Source organism: Agelaius tricolor, unplaced genomic scaffold (genome assembly GCF_023055355.1).
Source record: "Agelaius tricolor isolate 1412-34295 unplaced genomic scaffold, bAgeTri1.0.p SCAF_34, whole genome shotgun sequence".
NCBI classification, from domain to species: Eukaryota; Metazoa; Chordata; class Aves; order Passeriformes; family Icteridae; genus Agelaius; species Agelaius tricolor.
In genome coordinates, this window is record NW_027269294.1 from 2,270,543 (window position 1) to 2,295,877 (window position 25,335).

At 38.5% G+C, this 25,335-nt stretch overlaps 1 protein-coding gene across 6 annotated transcripts in view; it reads right to left on the reverse strand.

Annotated features, from left to right (window-relative positions):
* Positions 1-25,335, reverse strand: part of INPP4B (inositol polyphosphate-4-phosphatase type II B) — a 289,404-nt gene that overhangs the window by 20,764 nt on the left and 243,305 nt on the right. For all 6 annotated transcript variants that reach the window (XM_071452338.1, XM_071452337.1, XM_071452336.1 and 3 more), the window contains 4 exons: positions 20,266-20,406; positions 18,753-18,850; positions 14,946-15,058; positions 12,058-12,212 (listed from right to left, as the gene is read on the reverse strand). In XM_071452338.1, the coding sequence (XP_071308439.1) occupies positions 12,058-12,212; positions 14,946-15,058; positions 18,753-18,850; positions 20,266-20,406 (507 nt within the window). The remainder of the gene's footprint in view (positions 1-12,057; positions 12,213-14,945; positions 15,059-18,752; positions 18,851-20,265; positions 20,407-25,335) is intronic.

Genomic DNA, 25,335 nt, shown 5'->3' on the forward strand with positions numbered 1-25,335 from the left:
ACACACTTAGGAAGCAAAGCTTTGATGTATGCAATGTTGCCTTGTAAAGCATCACCAAAAGGTGATTTCAATCCCCATTAGCCAGAAAAATATTTTATTGACTTTTGCTCTACTAGATTGAAATGATGCAAATTACAGTCAGATAGACAATAACCACAGTCACAACACAGTATTCTAATTCTTCTGCAGAGCAAAGACAGCATGAAGCATAAGGCTGTATTCCCACTAAGGGTTTAATGGAATTGTGGATGCCTCATCCCTGCAAGTGTTCAAGGCCAGGTTGGATGGGGCTTGGAGCAACCTGGTCTAGTGGAAGATGGCCCTGCCCGTGGCAGGAGGTTGGAATGAAGTGATTGTTAAGGTCCTTTCTAACTCAAGCCATTCCAGGATTCTACGAAGTATTGCACTTTTCCCTCCAAGAAAGAACAGAAGGATGTGAGCTGCTAAAAGAGCATGACAGCATTTACAGAATGCAGCAATGCAATTTAACAGGGGAAAAACAATCCTACAGAAGCAAAAGCAAAATGCCTCTGCCTGGCAGCACATCTTGGGCTGCTTGCATGGCACAGGAGAGAAAATAAACAGCATCATAGTGGTCTGATATGTGCCAGCTTACTTCAAAAATAAATTCAAAAAGCGTCTTCACACGGCAAATGAATGTCAAACTAACTTTAAAGTGATTATCTACAAATTTGCTGATAATATCATTGTGATAGCAAATTTTTACAGAGAAAGGTGACATAGAGAGCAGCTTTCTCCCTGAGGCAACCACACAGCAGGAAAGCAAGAGAGGACTTTATTCAGGATGATGTTGAGGGAAGACTATCCATCAACACTCAGAAGCTTACACACCAGTTCAGCAATGTCCAGAAGGCAGAGAGCCTTGAATTGTGCAGCCAGCATTGCTGCATTTGCTATGTCAGCATGAACCCAAGTAGCACAAAGGAGTGTGAAACAGAATTAGTACTATGCAGAATAGTGAATGTCAGTAAGGTAATGAACATTATTTACAAGCTTTGCTAGCGTGCATTTAAGTACAGCAACAGGACTCTTATTTGAAGCAAAACAGTCTATGAGAAGAGGCCCTTTTAAGGAAAAAGTAGATTCAAATTAAATTTCAAACAAAGGAAGGACTATGATGTCATAAGGGACTTGGCACCTCTATACTGGTTTTCTCCCACTTTAAAACTGAAAGAGATCCAAGCGCATGTGTTTCTCTTGCCCTTTGGTTGTCAATTATAAGCTTTTTAAGTAAAAAAAACATTTGACTTTACAAAGTGCAAGTGGAATAAATATTCAAACCAGTTATAGCCAATATTATCAAAGCAGTCTCTTGTGGATTTTCAGAATCATTTATTGGATCTTTGAGAATGAGATATTGTTGTAGCTGCTTGCCTCTGCCTGATGCTACTTTGATCACTTCAAAACCAGCCAATAATGCCTCTGCCACAGTGCCAGTTTAGCCATTTTTATTTGCTTTCCTGAGGCTTTCAATGTAACAGCCATTTAGAAGAAATAAACTTAGAACAGAGACCATGCCAGTCTTGGTTAAACTACATGAGCTAAAACCCTAAAGAAACAAAACCAAAAACATATGAAAAACACTCCACAACAAACTACTCTGGACCCTCACATACTTTATTTAGCACACACCAGGCAGTTTGCTGGAAGTTGCAAACCTTTCTGAGCTGATTACTTTGTATTCTGTAGATGCTCTGCTGTCAACAGTTATGAAAGAATTATAAAGGACTTTAAATTAAAAACCACCAACTTTGGAATGATTCTTACAAAACAAATATAAAACCCAACACTATTTTGACAGGAATTATATATTTTCATCAGATTGTCAGTTCACCCAGGACACAAACTATTAACCAGATGATCCAGAACAGGGTTTTATAAAATACATGACTGTGTGATCAGATTACACTTTAGTCTTTTCAATGTTTTAGTAATCTAAACAAGTTCCTCAAATCTGAAAAATGCAGACTGGAGTGGGGCTGAAGAGTAAATAAATAATTTTTTAAAGCCAGGTGTATCTCACTGATCTATTGCAGATAATATGATGCCTTTTTAGCCTGTCTTTCTCCAGAAGCAAAAGGGTACATGCTAGCTCTTAGTGTGAGGGGAAGGAACAGGAATCTGTACATTTCCTCTTTGGGCACAGGGACTGAGTTCAGCTAAACTGAAATGTGGGATAAGAAGGCTCAAACATTACAGTGTTCTCACAAGTGTAAGGAAACATGCAGTCAAGGGGAGGCTGTAGCAGGAAATTAAAGCTGATGATACATGAGGAACCCATATGATGAAGGAGAGGGGCAGAAAAGGAAGATTTCTTATATATGTACTACACAATAATTTCACAGAACAATAAGTGAAGTTCCTGAGTACCACACACAGAGGCATTGTCTCCCTCAGTAAGAGGCAACCTAACAAAATAGATACCAAAGTATGTCATCCCTTAAGAGAAGAGAGAGGGAAGAGTGATTACCTTCCCACGCTCTGATCTCAGACTTCAAATCTTGGCTAAGCCTTGCCACAATCACAAGACTCTGCAGAGGAAGAAACGTGCTCTGGCATCTTCCTGGGGCATTAGGAGCATCTCCAACAGAGCAGAAAAGCCAAGTGCTTTTCCCACTGCTGCAAGACAGTACACACATGCCAACATCCAGGCTGGGGAGAGGAGACAAGCTGGCAGGGAAGTAAGCCTAGACCAGGGCACGGGAACAGCACTGCAGAAGCACAGCCAAAGCAGTGCCCAGTGATTTTGGCATTAGGGGCTTGTTTAGAACCACAGTACAACTGCAGCACACTGAGTCCCAGGGCTGCAGAAACTACTTTAACTGTTCTGTCATTAGGAGTCAGCTGTGGAGTTGGCTGGGCACTTTGGCAGGACTCCAACATTTCCTTTGCATTAACTTCCTTATAAACACGTGCTTCCTTTGCATACAAATTACAGTAGAGACTTCCACTATTAAGAATGCAAGTTCCCAAAATTATCTCCCAGCTTTATCTCTGGATGACCCAGAGAACAGGATAGCAATATAATACTGCTGGCTCCATTACTGGGTTTAGTTCCAGCTGACTGCAGATAACATCATGAAAGTAGGAAATACATAATAGGTCCATAATAATCCAAATGGAAACTCCTCTGGTCACTCCACTGCAAACAGCGACCAGGACTTGTATTGCAGGTTAACACTGAGAAACAACTTGTTGCTGCCAGGTATTCCAGTGAAAGGTCACCAGTGGCTGCTGTAATGATAAGGACACACTTAGGAAATGTCAGTCACCAAACCAGAGCTGCCACAGAAAGCAAAAAGTAGAAACTACTACTAAAACAAACTCCCTCAGCTAAGCTGAGAAAAGCCACTGTCAGAAGAGTTTCTATAAAAATACCACACACTAAGATGTTACTGCAAGAGAGTAAGAAATAGGGAAATGCTCATTGGAAAAAGAAAAAGGCAGCAGACTGAAGGGAGAAAACCCCCACACATTGAAGACAGTTCCTCAAATTATGGTTATAAAATATGGGGGGTGATGATGACAGACAATTACATCTCTCCTTTTTATTTTGGTATCCAACATGATTTTAGATTCTTTCCCTAAAGAACCTGAGGTAGAAAATTTCAGATCCAGTGTCTGAAGTTGAATAGGACCCTAACTATTTGAAAGCACAATTGTGTAACAGAATGTGCCAGGTCACCTTATGAATGCATCATAATAATAAATGGAAAAAGATAACGTGGAGATTGAATGCTGAATTCTCTCATGTCAGGTACATAATAAGCACTAGGCTAGTCCCTAGAGATGGTGGCTGGCCCTGAGCCAGCACAGCATCCCAAGGGATGGGATTTATGAAGAAAAACTGAAACCAGGCTTCTGGACAAGAAAAGATGATTATCTGAGCCAGAGAGCATTCCTACAATAAGAAACTAAGTTTATGAAGGGATCAAGGGAGTCTAAAATGAGAGGAAAGATAAACCGAGAAATGTCTGTTATCTGCTTCCTTTACAAGCCAGCCAGAGCTATAGCCTGACACTCCATCATCTTTCTCCTGAAGGAATGCAGAATCTTCTATTACAAAATCACCTTTCTTGGAAGAGCAGCTGGTTGCTTCTCCTTTGTGTGCCCCCTCCAACCTTAGGACAGTCTGTGGGTTGCTGGGACTGCAGACAGGAAGTTATGAGCCCTCCCTGTCCAAGTTATATTACTCTGAGAAGAACACTGTTTTAGAGGCCAGTAACTTCTTGAAGAAATTTCATGTCTGATAGCTTTAACTAGCTATTGTATGCTACTACTGCCCTCTTACTCTCATTTCCTGCTTCTTTCTTATCTAAATTTTAGACTTGGCAGTGTTGTTCTTCCTGAGATTTAGCTGAACATGGCCAAAGCCATGGTAACTCAGCTGCAGGACTTGGATTTTCAACAGATAATGAACATGCATACAGGACTTTTCCCACACACTCTTCCAGGAAATCTTAATTAAAGTGAAATATAACAGGAAGAAACCTGGTATTACTCAGTCTGGTGATTATAATACATCTGGTTGTTGATTTCTGCTAAGACCTAGTCTTTCATGGAAGCTCTAAATAAGCAATAAAGCACTAAATGAATGAGAAAATTAATGAAGTTTTCCATAAGCACCTAGAAGAATCTCAAAGGCGAACACTAAACAATATTTTACAATAATCTAACTACTTGGATGCTAGATTTGTCTAATCACGACAGGTGAAATCCAGAACTATGCAATATATGTATGAAATATATGTATGAAATCCAGAACTTGCAATATATGTATGGCAAACGTGACAGAAATGCTTTCTATTAGAAAAGGTTTATAGGAAGCTTTTTCCTTTTCCTTTTTTTTTTTTTTCTGTAATTAATCAAATGCAGTGTTTAATTAACTTCTGTGCAATTAAACATCCAAACACAGACTGTGGCACTAAATGGGAAAGCAAATTTAGCAGATAAGGTTTTTTCATTGGGCTGATTTTAAAAACTAAGTGACCACAGAGTGCACATGGTAATTAATTTCATGCATTTCTCACTGCCTATTCTGAATAATTAAAATATTCACAGAGAGCAAAGACAAAGCTCAGTTCTCTGTACTCTCATTTGGATCAAGATATGACAAATACAACTTTGGGCTACTTAACAGATTGTTTTCCTCATCAATATCTCAGTGAGAAATAAAAAGTTCAAATCAGAGCAGAACAACTCAGAGTAGGGCAAGTTTTTGATTGGAATTCCATTAATTGAGTTCTTCTTTGGAGAACTCTGGCACACACAACCTGAAGCCAAAGTGAAAAGGGGCCCTTCAGCAAAAAGATCACAGGGAGTCAAGGGGTGTTTCTTGTCACAAAGCTGAAACCTAAATGTTGCCTAAAATTTTCTTTTTCAACTGAAAAGGAACTTCTTTTAATATATGATAAAATACTGTATAGTGCAATTGAGATATTAATATCTTTTCCTATTATATAAAATTTACTGTCACGTTATGAGTCCCCTTGAAGAGCTCACCTTCCCTAAGTAGTCACTGAAGAAGGAGCAGGTGCATTTCAAGGACTGACTCCTCAAACACTGGTGTCAAAATGTAGAGACAAAACAGATTTCTGTTGGCTCTACCTTCCCCTCACACACTGATAGAAAAACTAAGCCTTATTTCAGAATTCTTGTTTACTGCCTGCTACATCTATGTAGACTGAGTCACTTCCCTAAATATTCTTTGCAAAGAGCGGGAAAGGTTTTCAGTGTTTTCCCTTGAACACCCTTTCCTCCCAAGTGATTGGTCCAAGAATATTATTACAGGTTCCAGGGGAAAAGTAATTATAATTTAGGCTACACAATGCTTTCCATTTAGAGTCTACTCAAAATTGTTAGTCCATTTTGAATGGGAAAATTCAAACTTACAATATCATTTAGAGAAGAAAAAAATACATTTTTTCCCCCCCTATTTTTTGAGAGTATTCCTAGTATCCCCATGCTGAAGAACAGGATTTGATATCCTGCACCAAGATAACAAAGATGTGAGAGATGCAACTATCAAAAGAGCATGCTCCTGCAAGACTTTCAAATCTCTTCCTAACAAAGCCTTGTTAAAATTCAGCAGGTACCTACTTTGAGGATTCAACAGATGCCAGGATAAGGAGCTAGATAAGGCTTTTCCTTGCTATTCTTTTCCCTTGCAGAGGATGAAGCCAAAACCACGAGGCAGGGGACTGGCTCTGCTGTTCTCTCTGTGCTGTCACTGAGGCCAGAGCCTAAACTCTGAACAGGAGAAAAAAGAAGTAGCCATACATGCAGAGGAGAAAGGAAGGAAATATTCAAGCAAAAGTGTAGTAAAAAAGAGGAAGATGAAAAAAATCATATGAGAGAGTTTTCAGGACTCTGACTACTGGGGTGTTGATCAGAAAGAAGTCTGAAAACAGCACTTGGGAAGAATTTGGAGAAATGAGGTCCAGGAGAATGAAACTTCTGCAGTCAGCTAGAGAATGTTCACTTGCAAAACATGAACTCAAACATCTGACCCCAGTGAAGCAGACAAAACTGGTTCATATCATGTGAGGATATATTAAAGAGCAACTGCCAATTATGCTGCCTAGTTTGTCTATGTAGAAGTCTGAACCTCAGGACTTTCCAGAGTGCAAATAAAGTGTGCATGGGTTACCTTTCTTTTATTTTTTTCCTTGGTTTAAGTCTTTAAAATGTGAGACTTGCTTTAAAGATACATTATCAAGTTCAATTCTGTGAAATTCAGAAGTTCTATTAGAAAAGCCTAGATTTTCTAATATAAAAGCCTTTTCAACTACTGTTTGATATTTTGCCCACAATGATTGTCTATAAGCCTCCTCTTCCTTCCAGAAGGATAGACAGAAGCAGACTTTAATTCTAAAAGGCTCCAGCAAGGTGTCCAATGGCATTGACTCTCATTACATCCTGTGGCCATCTCTCCTCATTTTGTTTTCTTTTCCTCTGCACACTGTGGCTATTAAAAAACCTCAAACCAGCAATTAAGTTTTAGAAAACAAAATGGATGGCAGTTCAATGCACCAAAACTGGACCTTACTGTTACTTAATGCCCAGGCTCCTATCAGTACATCAGGTGATGCAAATCATCTACAGCTTCCACCTCAAAATAGAGATGTTAAGTTTCTAAAGAGCCATAGAATGATGTAAAAATCTATACTGGAAGACAGGCTTGCCTTTTTAAAATTTTGTTTGCACCGTGCTTATACTTTTAAATGAAAAAAGAAAAGGTGGAGGAGGTCAGATGGGCCGGGAAAAAGTTGGAGGAGAACTTGTGCCTCCTCTTCTGTGTGACTCCCATGTGCTGCATCTCCTGCCACAAGCTCACAGGGGCAGGGTGAAAGCTGGGAGATGGCTGAAAGGCACAGAGAGATTTGCACATGGATCATCCCTGCCTCTAATCCTGGCCCTTTGCTCCTCCTTCCCAGTCCATGTGGCAATTACAGCTCTGGTGTTTGGTACAGGCTCTTCCCTGGCCAAGGTCCACCTCAACACCCAGAACACCTCAAAGTCCCTGATTAAAGAGCTGCTACAGCTATTCCTCCTCCTCAACTCACTCATTTTTAAGCAAAGCTGTCCTCAAACAGCTCCTTAAAAAAGGAGATATTTTCTTTATAATTGGCTCATCAAAAGCTCAATTCTTGTTGTCCAGATCGTTCATTCTTTGAACTTGTGCTTCAGTGAGATTTTTGATAGGCAATTTATCTAAAACACCCTGAAATATCCTTAACCATTTCAGAATGATGATAAGGCTGACAGCATGGAGGATTCACCATAAACAGTGGATTTGTCATGTCCTTTGTTTGTTACTGCTTTGAGGCTTTATTGGAAACATGCTCAATGACAGGAGATTCTGAGGTTATTCACTACCCATGGCCTCCAAAAGGGATCCTGTCACTGAAACAACAAAGCTAAATAGATTCAGAAAAGAAATAAATTTTAAAAAGGGGGAAAAAAATCTATTTTTTTACAGAGCTACTTCATTATGCATTGCCCACCAGGGTACATTCTCCCTTAACAGTAGCCAGCTCTAAAGACCAAAAAAATAGAATCATGTGAGAGATACTGCAATGAACTCAGGTAAATCAGTTTTGTGCCTCTCTGTCTCTTGGAATAGACTTAACACTGAATGATAGGAAACATTCAGGTATGGGTGAAGGGAAAAATAAGAATATTGATGCCTGCAAAAAGAGACTTGGAAGTGGCAGAGACATTATAAACAGGATTTTAATATGATGTGAATTACGAGCACTTGATACAGAGGGGATGATATATTGATTTTTCTCATTCTGAACTATGCATGTCACTAAGATCAATGGCAGTCACAAACCTATATCAAGGAAATTATAATATGTGGAATTATTTATAGAATGGCTGCTTCAGGTACACATCAACTGCAGCATCATAATGGCCAGACTTATGACTGAGGACAAAGCCATCTATTACATATTGTAAATGATAAAGTGTGCATTCCCATCATTGCTTCTTTTACCACATTTTTCATAAGTGAAAGAAAGAACTAATAAAAGGATTCTTGTACAGCCTTTTTTTATAAAGAAGCAAAAAACATTGTATAGTTTATCACTAAAAGACAACAATTCCACTTACAAACTAAGTCTTTAAAAAAACAGCTACAGGCAGCATTTTCCAAAACAGAATTATGCAATGTACACCAAAGCAAATATGCTGAAACTTTGGGAATCACTTCTGGATTGCTCAAAATCCTGGGGACCCTGAAGAAGCTGAAAAGCAGCAGCACACAGGAGTCCAGCATCTCCAAGGTTCTGGTGGCAAGAAAGCATGAACCTGTAAACACATGCTTCCCTTTTCCAACAGCAAAAGCTGTGTCACCGCTGGCAGACAAAGAAAAAGTCTAATAGCTACACAGGCACCTTTATAATTTTCATATCTCAAAATTATGGCATTTCCAATAAAGTCTGCTTTTGAATCACCATTTACTTCCACAGCTCACTTAGTTTCACAGTAGTCTCTACCTCCTACTGTTAACTCTTAAAAGAAGCCTTTCAAAGGTCAATCCAAACTGTTAGGATTCTAAATGGTAAAATTGAATTTTTCATGTCTACTTGTTCTTTTGAAAGGCTTAAAAGCAATTTGTGGCAATCAGCACAAAGGGATTTGATTGACAAAGTTTAACAAAGTGATCTAGAGAAAATTCATTGGGGAAAAAACTGCTGAAATTGCAAATTAAATGGCAAATAGTTTTTTCTGTCTGCCCTTGAAAGAAAATAGGTTCTCTTCTTAGATGTGAAAATCATGCTAAAAGCTTCTAAAAGTACCTAATGAAAATTTTAGAAATGCACAGCATTATCTTTCAGATATGCACAAGTAATCAAATAAAAAAGCAACTACAAAAGGACAAGTGCAACAACGGCTACCAAACAAGTCTGTTGACCTCATTCACACAAACCTCAAAAACACAGCTGCCAAACTTCCCTCAAGTGAAATACAGGACATTTAGCTAAAACACCTGTGGAAATCAAGAGCTGTTCTCCTCTCCTTTGCCTATCTGCTCTTTCCTTCCCAATCTGCTGTCTCAGAAGGCCTTTGTACGTGATGCTCCTTTCTCCATCTGTGGACAGGAGAGGTGCCCAGCGGGAGGATCCCTGCCAGGCCGCCCAGCCAGCAGCGCTGTGTCCCTCCTAACACTGCTCCAGAGGCACTCCAGCCCAGGGCAGTGAGCAGCATCCCTGCTGTATCAATGTGTATCTGCATAACCCTGCTTTGGAAAACAGCAGCAAAAGATCCAACCCACCCACCACCATCTAGGGACACATCTTCAACTGCCAGGCCAACTCTGAATGGGAGCGCTGTGGGGCAAAGGGCAACGCTCCCATTTGACATTTTTACTCTTCTGTTCGGAATTTTTGGGCTTTCACTGACCAACTCATGAGGGAAAAAGAGTATTTGGGAAGGGAAAAAGAGGACTTTGGCTGGGTTTTTTTTAAATTTTATTTTTAAACCTCTAGTTATGTGAACAGTGTTATGCTGATAGCAACCAGCATAGTTAGAAGATTTATTTCTTTATTATCCTTTATTATTTTGTGTGCTACTGCCACTATTGCAAAGCCTTTGCTTCAATCCTCAGACAATCCTATCACCCAAGTCAAAGTCATTGTTTCCTAGGTAACTAATTTTTCACCTACTTTAGCTCAATACTGAAATTCATATACAGGGTAAAGCAGGATAAAGCTTTTGTCTGTTTGAAACTACAGCATAACTGATAGATTTTACATTTTTGTAATGGTGCTTCAACCTCATACCCATTTGCTTGTTTAATTTTTAAGTATTATTCTGATTTTTTGCCTTTACAACATTCTTCTGTGACTTCAAATTACTGTTGCCTGCAAATATAACTAATGTGTTAATCTTCTCAACTTTCAAATCGGTCACATGACATAAACCCACTCAGAATCATTTATATTTTGATCTACAAAAACCTACTAGATTTTTTTTACTAACAAGTCCAGGTTTTTTAAAATTATATTTATGTCTGTGAAAATTTTCCAACCTACTACTCTACTCAAAGCTATTCTAACATTATGGTGATTTTAGGTAATTAATTAGTTTTCCTGGGTCTGGTAACTTACTGTAGCTTACATAATTTGTATTTATTGGAGACATACCAAAAAAAAAAAAAAGCATTTGAAATGCCAACAAACAAAATTTAACACAGAAAACTCAGAATTCATTAATGATAAAATATGTAGTTATGAAAGACTGCACAAAACTCATTCACTCACTGAATCACTACAGAGACTGGGGGATTTATGCAAGGTACAATACATCCAAAACAATACAGCTCAGTTCAACACACCACATCTCACTGCATCAGTAGCACCTTGTGAACTAAACCTACAACTAAGCCATCTCAGCTCATTTACTCTTTATAAAATTACCTTTTTTCTTTAGAACAGCTATCTCTGCCAAAGGACAAAGGGTTTATGTGGGTAAACCTACAGTATTAATCTACACATTAAGCACCTATTCTGGCAATAATAAATATGAAGGTCCAGAATTACCCATTACAGGCCATAAACATGATTGTTTACTTTTAGGATCTTTATAAATCCATCATACAAACCATTTGTGTCTGTGGACAAAAGTCCAAGATATGATTCAGTTACTTCTTTGCAGGATGACCAAAATATTTTCTATTGGTTTTGCAGTGACCTTTGTTATGTGTTATTCTAGTGTCAGGGATACACATTTTAAAACTCCTACTGACAATATGATTAGAACTGTTATTATATGATTAAAACTATATGAATAAGCTCATTAAAACCAATGAGGAAAGTTTCTTTAGATAACCTAGCATCTGGATTAATTTTATGATTGACACTTGTTTGCTTGAGAAGGTTTTTTATTCATCAAAGACTCAGGTAATGAAAAATCTTTACATCTTTTAATTACATACTCCTGATGACATCAGCCTCAATTTCTGCATAGTTGCAATTTAGAATCAAAAATGTTTTAATTAACTTCTTCTAAAGCACAGTAAAGATTTTATCAGATATTAGTGGTAAACACCACCAGTCCAAACCTACTTGGATGTTTCTTTTCAATAACATAGACTAGTAAGAATTGCTGTCTGTAACAAATGTTTCTTTTGCTTTCTCAGTATTTGTGTAGATGTCGAACAAATAATTTAATGGCTGTGCAAATGCTTTTTAAAATACCCTCAAAACTGAAATATAGCTTTTTTTAAAAGCAACTGCTGTTCAGACTACTGCTCAGATTCTACAGTCGGTGAGCTGACTCTTGCAAGATTTCACATATCTATCTATCTATCTATCTATCTATCTATCTATCTATCTATCTATCTATCTATTTCCCAAACTGTTAATGACAGATAAAACACATGGCTGCAAAGAGCCTGCACTGAGGTGACTCAGCAGCATTTAGGCTGCGGCTCAGGCAGGCTCGGGCTCTGCTGGGCATTTAGAACCAGCCTTAGAGCCTTTGTGCTGGCAGTCCTGGCCTAGCTCCAATGCAGGGAGCCCCACCTACCTCCTCATGCAATCCAGCGCCCGAATGAAGAAGTCTTTGTGCAGCTGGTGCTCGTCCCTCAGGATGGAGCACTGCTCCAGCGTCACTGACATGGATGTCCTGTCTTTGGCACTCTTGCAGCAGGTGAAGCGCACTCCATTCAGCTTCCGGCAAATCTGAAACGCGGGCAGGCCCCACAGGTTAGCCCTCCTGACCAGGCAGGCTGTGCAGCCCCTACAGCTCTGCAAGCCCAGAGAGGGCATCCTGACAGCTACAGCATCTCTCAAGAGGAAAGCACCTATTAGTGTTAGTACCAGTACACTGAGTTCCTGAATTTGACATGGGACTTTTGTAACTATAAAAAAACTCAATCTAGCAACTACCCTGTTCAATGAAAGCTAAATTGTCTGAATACCTAATGAATAAAGCTATGATAAGTCTTAACTCACAAACATGAATGTAGCAGACTACTTGTGAAGGTATGGAGACAGATAAATCTAACTTACATAGTTTTTATTTTCAACAGGTAAACTGTTCAATGTATGGCTCATAATTAATACAGTTTAACACAAATGACTGCCATGGATTGTCTTTCCTTTCACTTATACTTTGAAAAAGTTACAACACATAAAGGAAACACAACATTTTGGAGGATGATTTCTGCCCTTAGGAATCAATCTGTGGTTTTACCATTCCATTAGTTTATACTATGGTTTCAAACAATATTTTACTAGAAAAAGAAAAATTGGAGGAGAGCTTCTGTGCCCAAATGTGGGTCCACCTTTCCCCAGATATAACTTGTCCTGAGAAAAGGTAATACTTTGGTTACACCTATCCCTGGAGAATCATAGGCGTAACAGTATGAAACCTCAAAATGTTTGTGAGAATAGGGCAAGGCAATAAACTACAGCAGTAATCACAAAAAGGAAATTCCCACATCGGCTGTCATGGGAGAGCTCACAGGATGAACTGGAATATGATCAGTGTCAGCTCAGCAAATAAGTGTTTCTTCATCTGCCAATTGCATTCTCAGAATTCTATTAAAAATCAATAAGTAATACTAAATTCTATTAAAATCAGAAATACTTAGACCCTTTAAGTTCTTTGTGATACCATGGTGAGGGCAATCTCAAAAGTTTAATTTAGGGAATCAATTAAGGGAATCTTAGAATCCAAAGAGGTACAGGATAGTGAAGGAGAACCTATGAGTGTTTCTGCCATCATATAATTTAAAAATTTAAAAGTTAAATCTGTTTAAAAATTTGAACAGTTGCACTGGGATTTAAAACAAGTACTATATGATAATTTTCTTAAATAATTATGTGAAAGAAGTTAACTGTTTCATTGAAGAGATTAATTCTCTTTGCACTAGTATCTTTGGAAGTCCACGATTCATGGGGGCTATTCAATGTGAATGAGTCCTAAAAAAAATATAAAATATTAAAAAATCATTTATAAAATAAAGTAAAAAAATCCCAGGTAATTATTCTGGATGAGTGATGGGCTCTGATGCAGGGAGACATAGGAGGAGAGGAAATACACAACTTGTACTAAATTTATTCTTACAGTCCAATTATATCAGTGATTACATGCAGGAATCTTGTACCTCTACTGCAATAAAAAAGTGATATTGCACAGCTACTGCACTGACAAAGTTTTATTCTTACATCTTTTTCAATAAATAAATGGAATATAGAATAAAAGTGTGTAGATCACTGGAACCAGAAATACACATTTCAGAAAGTTAAAGTAAGGGAACCTAAAGAGAAATAGAATTCAGTGAATGAAAAACCTGAAACACTTTGTATGTCCAAAGAACGCTTTTCACCCATGAAATTATTTTCAGGGAACCCTGAATAGATGATAAAATACAACTTCCTATACCCAAAGTTTTAACACATTCTTTTGAAAACAATTTTATACTGTATCTTTTACTTTTCTAAAAGCAGTGTTTCATAGTAATTGCAAGACAGGTACTGCAAGAAAAACTTATATTTTTCCTTACAAAGGAATTATACTGCAATAGCATGTGATAATATTTATTAACAACATGGCAAAATGTTATTAGTAATATGAAAGTTACAGCACTGTTATTAATACAAAGATACAGTTAATATTTTCTTTTCCCTGGTGTTAATAAAACATCATGGAGAATGTTATAAATAATTTTGTATCAAATATTTATTTGCCTTGAAGGGTATATACATTTGAAAGTCTCCCAAAACACAAAGCCTTGCTTCACTTTCAGTAGATACCAAAAACACTCTGCTGGTATAAGGGGGCAGAGATACCAAGACCACTACGTGGCTGAATTTCACATTCCTGAAAAGCTTGAGCTCTTTATAAACATCTAAGAGTTGTTTTCCTGGCCTTTTTTTTTTTTTAGTATGTATGTGCAAACCCCACAGAACTGGGAAACAGAAAGGAATTATGGGGAAAAAGTAAAGTAAGTATTAATCACTGTTAGATAAACAATTTTCTTTGTGTTCTCCCTGTGTCTGATTGTCCATCCTTTGCATGTCTTTTGTGATAGTTACTTGTGAAATTAATTCAATTCCATCATGTCCCACATCATACCTCAAGGACACTAAAAAATATTTTGAGTAATTTTATATTATCAAAGAATGGATATGAAACAAATCGCTCAAATTCTAGCAGGTTCTACCAGTTTAAAAAGTGAGAAAAAGAAATTGTCTGCAATTTAGGTGGAGGAAATAGAGATAAATTTATGAGTGGAATGAGTGATTATGAGAATGAGTACATTAAAAACTATTACAGCACATCTGCCTCCTTTAACCAGGGAGTTTTCCAGTCATATCCTTAAAATCCATTGCACTTACAATGTCAGCAAGCTTATGAAAATGAGTTTATGATTAGTTCATCAATTTCTTTGAAACAAGAGAGCTTACCGTTGCAGCCAGCCACATGATTTCTACATTCTTTCTCTTTTTGGCCTGGATATTTTGATGAAGACTTTCTAGCAATCCCTTTAAATCATTTTGTTCTTGAAAATGTGGTAAACCTGGGAAAAAAGGATAATAAAGTTGCTCATTTTGATAAGGTTGGTGATATGATTGTCCCGACTAAAGAATGCTCATGGTAACGAACAGGTCTATTATTTAACAGCCTTGTTTGGGAACACAGGATGGAAATTACCAGCTAAATATTTAAGGAATAAGCAAAGCTTATGTCTTTCTGAGTATTGCTTTGTCCTCCCTAAGATCTTCATGTGGAAATTTAAAGTATCTTCAACCTTTATCTTATAAATGGATGGTGAAAAACAAAATCAAATCTCTGCTGTAGTTCTGTTCATCAGCTATTACAGACATTCAAAAGAAATCAGAAAAATAAAAAAAAACCCTGAGTGTATTACAACCTGCTTTAATGGGATGATTTTTTTTTTTATTTTAAAGTCAAAAATTTTGGTTTTGTTTTCAAATTGAAACATCTAATTATTGTTTTAAAATGTGCCTCAGATTTTTATATAACGTAACATAAGTGTTAAACAGCACTTTGTATCCCCTCTAAAAAGTAACAAAGTATATTTCTCCTGAAATTAAGTGGGGCTTTATTTTGAAGTAGAAAATAATTTCAAGTTTGCTTAAAATCCAAAAATTTACCTGCTTGTTCTGGTTATGGCATTTAAGCCTAAGTTTAATTTATCCTACATCTCTAGCAAAAATTCAAGAGTAGGCAATTTCATTTCCCCCTCTGTTTCATATGTATATAGAGGAGGGATTTTTCTAATGTTGCATTTATCTTCGCTAGTTCTGAAAATCAATAAAATCAAGCGGAATCTGTTTTTTGAAATTATTTCTTCTCGTGGTGGCAAAGTAAAAAGAATTTTAATCACAGTTCTCACCAAATAAAGGGGTCAGAATCAAGTGAAACAAAGTGAAACTAAATTGATCAATGGATACAGTTTTTTCAAGCAGAGAAAGTAAATTATCCATCCAGTGAGGGGAAAAAACCCCACAACCCAAGCCCCAAATCCAAGCCCAAAGACTTATACTCAATTGAAAGGATAAAAATGAGGGAAGTATTAATGAAGGTCAATATCTATTCTCCTAACGTGATCCAAGCTGGAATGAGCCCTCTTATCAACAGGCTTTTACCTTTTACATCTAATAAATTCTGTAGTTTTCCTTATCCATGATTCATAGTAAGAAGTACTTTAAATATATTCAAAAAGAACTAAGTTGCTTCACTCATACTGTGCTGTCTAAAAAAACCTCACAAACAAACAATAAAAAAAGGGAGGAAAATGTACATCCAGAATCTGTTTTGCAATCATTTTAATTTGGATTGTTTTAACTCTGTATTACAAGTTCTGATTGTACATTAGATAATGTAGAGCACATAAAAACACATCACGCTCTGCTAGACTATTACACTTATGGGTGCATCTGTTTCTTTAAAACAGAGAGCACAAAATTACAAAGATGCTTGGGGATTATGCAAATGTATCACTAAACATTTTATTGCTTCCAGGCAGCTTTCCTTTGGTTCACAGCAGAAAATGCAACATCTCAGAGGGATGACTTCACCACAGTACAGCAAGAGTCTCCTAATTTACAGTACTGCCAAATGAGTTGCACCTTGACTGGAAATGATCAATTGCTTCAACTCCTTGGGTCCCCCACAGTACTAAACCACCAAATTGGGTTTATAGATTATAAGGGGGAGGAGCCTGGAAATACCAAACAGCCTTGTTGTTTTCAGTTAATTATGTACTACTAAACAACTATCTTACATTTCTGGACCCTTACTCTCTTAGCATTTCTATAAAAGCAGTACCATTTTGGTGCTTCAATCAGAGCTATATTTGGTCAGCATTTTTGGTAGGAATCTTGCTGGAAACATGCTCTTATTTTCAGTTTCTGCTAAAAGAATTTAAGAGGCTAAGAAATGGGTAAATGACGAAGTGTATCTTCATCTTAAAGAAGACAAAGTCAGTGGATGCTTAGTTACAAGCAAGACTATTATTGGCAAGGAGAAATACAGACATGAGGAAAACTAACAGCAAAGGTGGCAATACCTTTCAGGGAGTGGAAAATTGAATTCTTTGAAAGGGAATATATGAATGAAGCAGCAGGCCAGGGAGGCTGCCAAGGGTGGGTGCAACAGCCTGGCAAATAGGGCTGCGAGTCCTCAAATTCTGTTGGGCTTTTTGAGCACTGTTTGGAACTGACAGCCTTGGGAACACAGTCCTGCATTTGTTTTGTAGCACAGATTTGGCATTATAGGAAATCATCTGGATAGGTGGGACAAAACCATCAAAAAGCCATCAATATTGAATGCCTCTCACTTGGCCCCAGCACCAGCGTTGCTTCCAGCCATGTATGGAGGTTTGTCCTCCAGAGGTGGGGGAACATGAGTGGCATTAAAGTCCTCCCACAAATGAACAAGTTTGAGAGCTTCACTTTTTTCCCAGGGGGCTGGTTTAAAAGGCACATTTCTCCAAGGCAAAAGAGTGACTCTGTATACTGGCAGGGAGCTACTGGGAAGGGCAGTGGAACCAAAAGGTGCTCTGTGTTCCATAAAAAATTGTATAAAGAAGAGACTCAGTTCTTTCTTCTCAGAGAAAAAAGCAAGAAAGTTATAATAACCAGAAAATACATGATGAACTAGACACAACTAGTTCTCAAAAGCCTTCACAGTCTGAAAGAAGTCCAGGAACTGTGTGGCTCACTAATAATCCTTCAGGAAGGCAGTACTAGTTTAAATTCTGTTAATGAAAAGTAGCCAATACTGTCTGCATGCAAATTTTTGCTTTTATAAAATAAAATCCATTTATGAGGTAGCAGATCTACCTTAGTCCTAACCTGGATGAGGCTAGTTTTTTGAGGATGTTTTCTTAGCAAAATTCCCCTAAATTAATCACCCAAGTTATTGTATGAGTTTCTCTATAGACATCCTGGAAATAAATACCAGGTCTGTGGGTGGATGGATGGGCATCCTGCCTACCATTCAGGAAGAGCTTTTGTTTCTGTCAAAATTATTAACAAGTTAAAATCATCCTGATATAAGAGATACACATGTATTCATACGCATGTGTATCAAAGCTTTACATAGCATTTAAAAATCAGGCTGTTAAATCTCCAACATTTGGGACTATGGTTTGGGCATTAAAACTAACAGGATTTGATTGATGCGGAAGTTTTTTTTCAGTCCTTGCTCTTGGCAATAAGAGTAACAGCATAGTAATGTTTATGTTTATAATACACAATTTCTACAGGAGTGGAACACAGGGCCTATTCTAATGAAACCTTGTTATTCATATAATGATCATAATGATGATGTGGCTCATTGCTTGTATTTGGATCTGCAGATTTCTCAATGGTTCACCAAACCTCAACACATTTTCAGAATAAGAACAGAGGGTATGACTGAAGCTGATGAAATTTCCCACCAAGTATTTATGTAAAAATACAGTAGGTACAGACTGTCCTCTACATGAAACATTAAGAAACTTATTATTTTAATAACTTAAAATAGCTGTTCAGTTCATTATTCCTCTGTTTCATTTTCTCTGTAGTTTCTGCTGTGGCACAGGGCCTGAAATCACTCCTGAGATCAGCAGGGTCATGTACAGACACAAAATGTTTAAATTTATGGAACAAGTTATAGAACTCTGCTAATATTACTGTCTTATAACCTTTTACCCATTGAAAGCTTTTCAAAGCCATCTGGACATTGCATTATTTTGTACTCACAATCAGGAGGCATTTTTTCTGTAAATAACTTGTAATATTCTTTGAGAAGTTCTAAGTTTTCCTGGTTAATGTTTTCCTGCAAAGTGGTATCTCCAAACCTATGAAAATACACAATATTGAATTATGAAAAAAACCCAAAACCCACAAACAAAAGAAAAAAAAGATAAATTATCCTTCATAATTATTTCTTTGCATAAGGAAATAACTTTGGTGCTAAATGCATTAGATTTTGTCAAACATGCAGTAGTTAAGTTCTTGTATGCTTTGGAATTAATTTTTGGCAACGAGATCATCACTGATGCATACTTCTTCCAAAAGTTTATCAACAAAGCAATCTATTTACAAACATGCAATAAGGCACTTATTTTTTTCCCCTCACAAATCTTGACTATGGAAAGGCACTTGGGGGAATTCCAAACAGTCCCACAGGCAGAGAACACCCACTCCTCCATCTCTTAGTGCTGCTATTGCTTAAGCATATTAATTTCTGTAAGAGCTGGCCAATATGGAAGTGACACAAGATGGAATAGAAGCTTATCTACAAACTAACTATAGCTATAAAAACAAATATCTTTCTCTTTGAGATCAAGATTTCTACAACAGCCACATTTCACATGCCAAGAAACTAAATCTCACAGTACTACAGGAGATAGGATTGTAAAGACAAGAATGTCCCCATGATAGTTAGGGCCGAGTGTTTGAAATTCATCCTTAGAATAGATTTGAAATGGGAATGGAGGAGTACAGGAAGAGAGGCATGGGCAGCTAAGTGAGAAACTCAGAGAGAAGGGGACACAGATCAGAAGATACCAAATATGCTGCTAAATTGTGTACAAGGGAAGCAAATATTTCAATAGGCCACAGGGAAAAGATGTGACTACTTCCTCAGTAGCCATTGCTGCACTGTCACATGAGAACATTTCTTTTAAACCAGAAATATTCTCAAGTGTATTTTATCAAAAAACAAATAAAAAGATGTTTTTTTCTAATAGAGTAACGTTTCCTAGAAATGTGCCACAAAAATGTTTTTATAGTCTCAGGTTCTTTATCCCACACACCCCTCCATATTTTTAGCCATAAATCATGTGTGGTGTTTTCGGTCTCAAAAACAAATGTACAACTTTAGGAGTTAAGCAGTACTTTGAATTAAGACAAAAGCAGATTTTAACTGCATGCAGAAAAGCTGCTTCTGCATTGAACTTATTTTCTTGGTAGATATTAGTACATACCCATATTTATAAATATGTGGCTATTATGTCTTCTCTTATGGCTTTCTTTGCACACAATGTAAAATGACCACTGCTTATGGCCTTATCTTCATCTGGACTTTTTCATTGTTCTACATTGCTTCATAGCTTGTGTTTATTTCCTTTAACACCTTTGAAAATACACACTGAGTCAATGTGAGATTGTCCAAGAGCAAATAACAAAGAAGATTTGTTTCTAATCCTGAGAGATAGCCTGTACCAGCATGGAGTACTCGGACAGAAAATGAAACGTGGCCTTTTCTTACCTCTCTGCCAGTGTTTGCTGTTCATTGATTCCAACATTAAAGAGCACTGGATACATGCGAAGCAGCTTTCCTTCTTTAATCTCTTGTGGCAGCAGCTCAAACATCTTTGCTGGAAGCTGGACCTCTATAATATAATGTTCACTAGGAAAAATGAAAACAAGAATAAGGATGGGGTTCATGATTGGTCTTCTTCAAATTATCTTCCTAAATTATAGAGAATGTGTAGACTTAAAAATCCTTCCCTTTTTCCCTTAATTGAACCATAAAAAGGGATGATTCAACTTGCTTGTTTTAAGAGCATAACCAAGCTATATGAAGGAAGGCAGGTATAACAGTATATAACTATAAACTAACTTCTTTACTGAAGTGAAAATAGGACTAAGGATGAAAGCAGCAAAAAAGTCCTCTGCTACCAAAATATCAATAAGAATACCTCAATTCTTACAATGCATCTTGCTGAGTTACAAAAACAACTTACTTCCAAAGTCACAACTTGATCTGGTATCCATTCTAAAAGTAATATGAGCAAAAATGTTTCATAAAAACCCAAAGTAAAACTCGCATTTTCTTCAATGGTTGGATTTTCTCCCTGGGGGTAGAAAGCATCACCAACAACAAAATGGTCTCTGTGAAGATAATGACTGAATGCTCATCACACAAGCGTGAATCCTGTTTTAGGAGAAGGGATATGATGTATAGCAGTTCTGGGCTTATATTTTTCTTCAGTCTGATGTCATGAAAAATGTACTACTTTGGCTGCCAAGTCAAATTCTGATCACATGGAAGCCCCAGGTTGGATTCCACCTGCCTTTGAGAACTGGTGCCTGAAGCCACAACAGAAACAATGGGATAATGTTATCTTAGCTTTTATTAGCTTTCTTTTCATTGTTAGAGCAACCAATTGAAATTAACAAAAAAAGAACAGACTAGAAGAAAACCCATTTGTTTCCAGGATCTGGTATTTTAATCAGAGAGGGCTGACTGATGATGGAGGCCGAAATTTTCACTCCTGCAGAGAACATTTGAAATATGACACCAGCAACAAGGAGTGTTACAGCAACAGGACGGATGAAGATCTATCCTGCCTACAGAAGTCAGGCCAAGGAAGTCACTCGAGTTTTGTATGTAAATTTAAGATGGATAATCATGAAGTAAATAATCATGAAGTCCCTCCAACTCTCCATTCACATACTTGCTAAAGAATAAAAATGCCCTCTGGAGAATTTGGGTGAGAAAAAGACAAAACACCTTGAAGAAAAATGTCAGTTTCTGCAGTAGCTCTGACACCTTCAGCAAGCTTGAGGGATGATTGGCACCAGCTCAAGTGTTTGGAAAAACAGATTCCACTTGGAAGAGCCAGTGATGATGTTTAAACTTTATTCTGCTCATATATCTGAGAAAGAAGTAAAATGGATGCAGTGCAGACCTGTGACTGCAATGTAATTGCATTCAGCAAGGGCAGCAACATCTGCCTTAGTACAGGCTAAACTGGCATGCAATCTTTGAGCAAATGCCAGACATTCCCCATTGAGAGGGAATATCAGCCCTGAATGGAGAATACATGTCTCAGGGAGGAGGGATGAAAACTGAAATAGTTCTGCTTCCCAGGTAAGTTTGTGTTTTGTTCAATTAATCCACATGTGAAAGAAATAGAGAGTTAGCAAAAAGGATAGTAAAGAATGTGGTTCCCATGACCTCTGCATAGCAGTATTAATTCTTAGCCTGCCTGAGAGCCCTCCTGGCTGCTGTCAAGTACTACCAGAACATTCCTGTGATGGAATGCTTTGATGAGCTTGAGAAGAAAGTTTGGTTTAGTCTAATTCAAAGAGCATGTGCTACAGAACCAAACTGCCACCAAATCACTGCATTGTTACATTTAACTACTCCCAAAATCGCTACAAATCTCTGCATGTGAAAGAACACTGAGAAATAATGGTCTTTAGGCATGATAAATTAGTGTCAGAACAATTTTGAGACTTCTCCCCTTGTCCTTTTTATTTTTCAAAACACTTTTTGAAGTCTCAGAGATAATCCTTGGTAACTTTAAAAAGTCTGTTACCAAGTGCACAATGAAAACAATGCGTTTCTGGTTGTGGAAAGAAAAGACCAGAAAGCTATGAAAGAGCTGTCTAGAAAGTCCTGGAGTAGTACTGAAGTCAAGTGGAGGCAAAAAAAGCAACAAGTCAAAGTACTGGAAGACTGGAGGAAATCTGGAGGACTTGCTTGACATAAGTTTGCCAAAGATCTTACAGGTCTGTGATTCTACTTAAAGAAAAAAAAAACCCAGTAAATTTTATTGTCATATGCTTTCTCTCTTTCATGGCTAGATTCAGTGCAGAGCTATCAGGCAGGAGATGGATTAGGTGGGTACAACATTTTCCAACAAGATGGAAAAATCAGTACCTAATTTTTAACATTTCATGACCTTTCAGAAAAACAGAGTGGAGAAAGTAAGCCTGTGTTTTAAGACACTAAATAATATATCTTCATCTATTTAAGAAGAAACTGTATAAATTTAGGTCTTAAATATTTAAATGTATAAGATTTGCCTAAACAGGACTGCTTAAAAATATCCCTCTATAACTTTCTTTGCATTATTTATTCTCTAATATTTGTTATCATCACATATGAAGATAGACAAACACTTGTAATACTGGTAGAATGCTTCTAAAAGGTACCCTCCACATGGCTGGGGGTCATGGATCATGCAGCTGCTTTGAGTTGGCTGAAATTGCATACCTTGAACTCATTGCAGTAAACTCAAAACAAGTAATTTACATGGATGTTGCTTTGTAAAAGAAAAAAAAATGCACACATGGTCAGTCACAGCAACTCAGCTTGGAGGTTCTTTACCCAGCTCTTCTTTCAGATGAATGCAATGTTTTAGATCACTTCAGTGTGGCTTTAAGTGCTAGTCCAGTCTTGGGCTTTGTTGATAACATGGTATAAGAGACTGTGATACCTCAAAGTTCATGTGCACAATCATAGAATGCTTTGGGTTGGAAGGGACCTTAAAGATCATCTAAATGCAACTCCTCTGCCATGGGCAGGGATACCTTTCACTAGACCACGTTGCTCAGAGCCCCATTCAACCAGGTCATGAACACTTCCAGGGATGAGGCATCAACAACTTCATAGTGCAATCTGTTTCAGTCCCTCACCACCCTCAGAGCAAAGAATTTCCTCCTAACATCTGATCTGAACTTCCCCTCTTTTAGTTTGAATCCATTCCCCCTTGTCCTTGTAAAAAGTCCCTCTCCAGCTCTCTTGTAACCCCATTTGGTACTGGAAAATGCTGTAAGGTCTCCCCACAGTGTTGTCTTCTCCAAGTTGAACAGTCCCAAGTCTCTCAGCCTGTCTCCATGAGAAATGCTCCAGCCCTCTGATCATCTTTATTAAGCCCATCTTCATTAAGACCTTTAATTGGTCCACATCCTTCTTGTGTGGGGTCGCAGAGCAGCATGCAGTACTGCAGGTGGAGCCTCATGACAGTAGAAGAGAGAGGGAAAGCCATCTCCCTTGACCTGCTAGTCACACTGTGATGCAGCTCAGGATACTGCTCTCTGAGCTGCATTCTAATACATGAACCCACCTAGCTGATCCAGGAAAGCCAACAGACAACACTTCTGGACTGCAGCAAAGCTTTTGAAACAGCTTGTCACAGCATGCTAGTGGACAAAATGTCCAGCAAACAGCTGGATAAGAGTGTTATGTGATAGGTGAGCAGCTGGCTTACGGGTCAGGAACAAAGGATTACAGGGAATGGGGTGACACAGCAATGGTGTCCAGTCACTAGTGGGGTTCTGCTGGCTCCCTCCTTGGCCCTGTGCTGCTCTTCAACATCTTTGTCAATGACATGGATGCAGGACTCAAAGGAATGCTAAGTAAGTTTGCTGATGATAGTAAACTGGGAGGAGATGTCAACTCCCTTGAGGTCACAGAAGCCCTCCAGAGACCTCAACAAATTAGAGAGATGGGCAATCATCAGTTGTGGACAGCTCAGCAGGTGAAGGGCCAGATTGTGCATCTGGGATGGGGCAGCCCTGGCTGTAGGGACAGAGGGGGGAATGAGAGGCTGGAGAGCAGCGCTGTGCCAAGGGCCCTGGGGGTGCTGCTCCATGCAAAGCTGGGTGTGAGTCAGCAGTGCCCTGGCAGCCAGGAGGGCAGCTGTGTCCTGGGGGCATCGGGCACAGCACGGCCAGCTGGGCAAGGGAGGGGATTGTCCCGCTCTGCTCCGCACCGGGGCGGCCTCACCCCGAGGGCTGGGGGCACTGTGGGGTGCCACGATGGAAACAAGGCATGGAGCCATTGGAGAGTGTCCAAAGGAGGCCACGAGGGTGGGGAAGGGCCTGGAGGGGAAGTTGTGTGAGGGGTGCCTGAGGTCACTTGGTCTGTTCAGCCCGGAGAGGAGGAGACTGAGGGGAGACCTCACTGCGGTGTAAACTTCATCAGGAGGGGAAGCAGCAGGGCAGGCACTGATCTCTTCTCTCAAGTGAGCAGTGACAGGACTCAGCTCCAGAAGGAAACAGCCTGGAGCTGTGTCAGGGGAGGTTTAGGTTGAATGTCAGGAAAATTTTCTTCAGTCAGAGAATGGTTGAGCAGGTTGAACTGGCTCCCCCGGGAAGTGCCACAGCACCAAGCCTGACAGAGGTCAAGAAGCATCTGAACTCTCAGGCACAGGGTGTGATTCTCAGGAAGCCCTGTGCAAGGCCAGGAGTTGGACTTGATTATGCATATGGGTCCCTTCTAACTCAAAATATTCTATGATTCTGTAAAGAATGTTCAAAAAGTGCATATTTTGGCCTCTAATAAAAGAATGTGAGTTCCTGAACAGAATTTCACCTCCCCTGGGTGGCTGGTGTCTACTACCCACACCAGAAAATCAGTGCACTGCTAGACAGTGCCACACACTTTGGATTGATTTGTTTGTGCACACAGAATATCAGGTTTAAGCACTTTCCTAGAAAAAACAATGACAAGTGAATATGCTGACTCTTCAATATAAGAATTTCTAGTTTGATTTTCTGTCTTGCATTTCTACAGTCTTTTACTCTCATTTATTGAGCCATG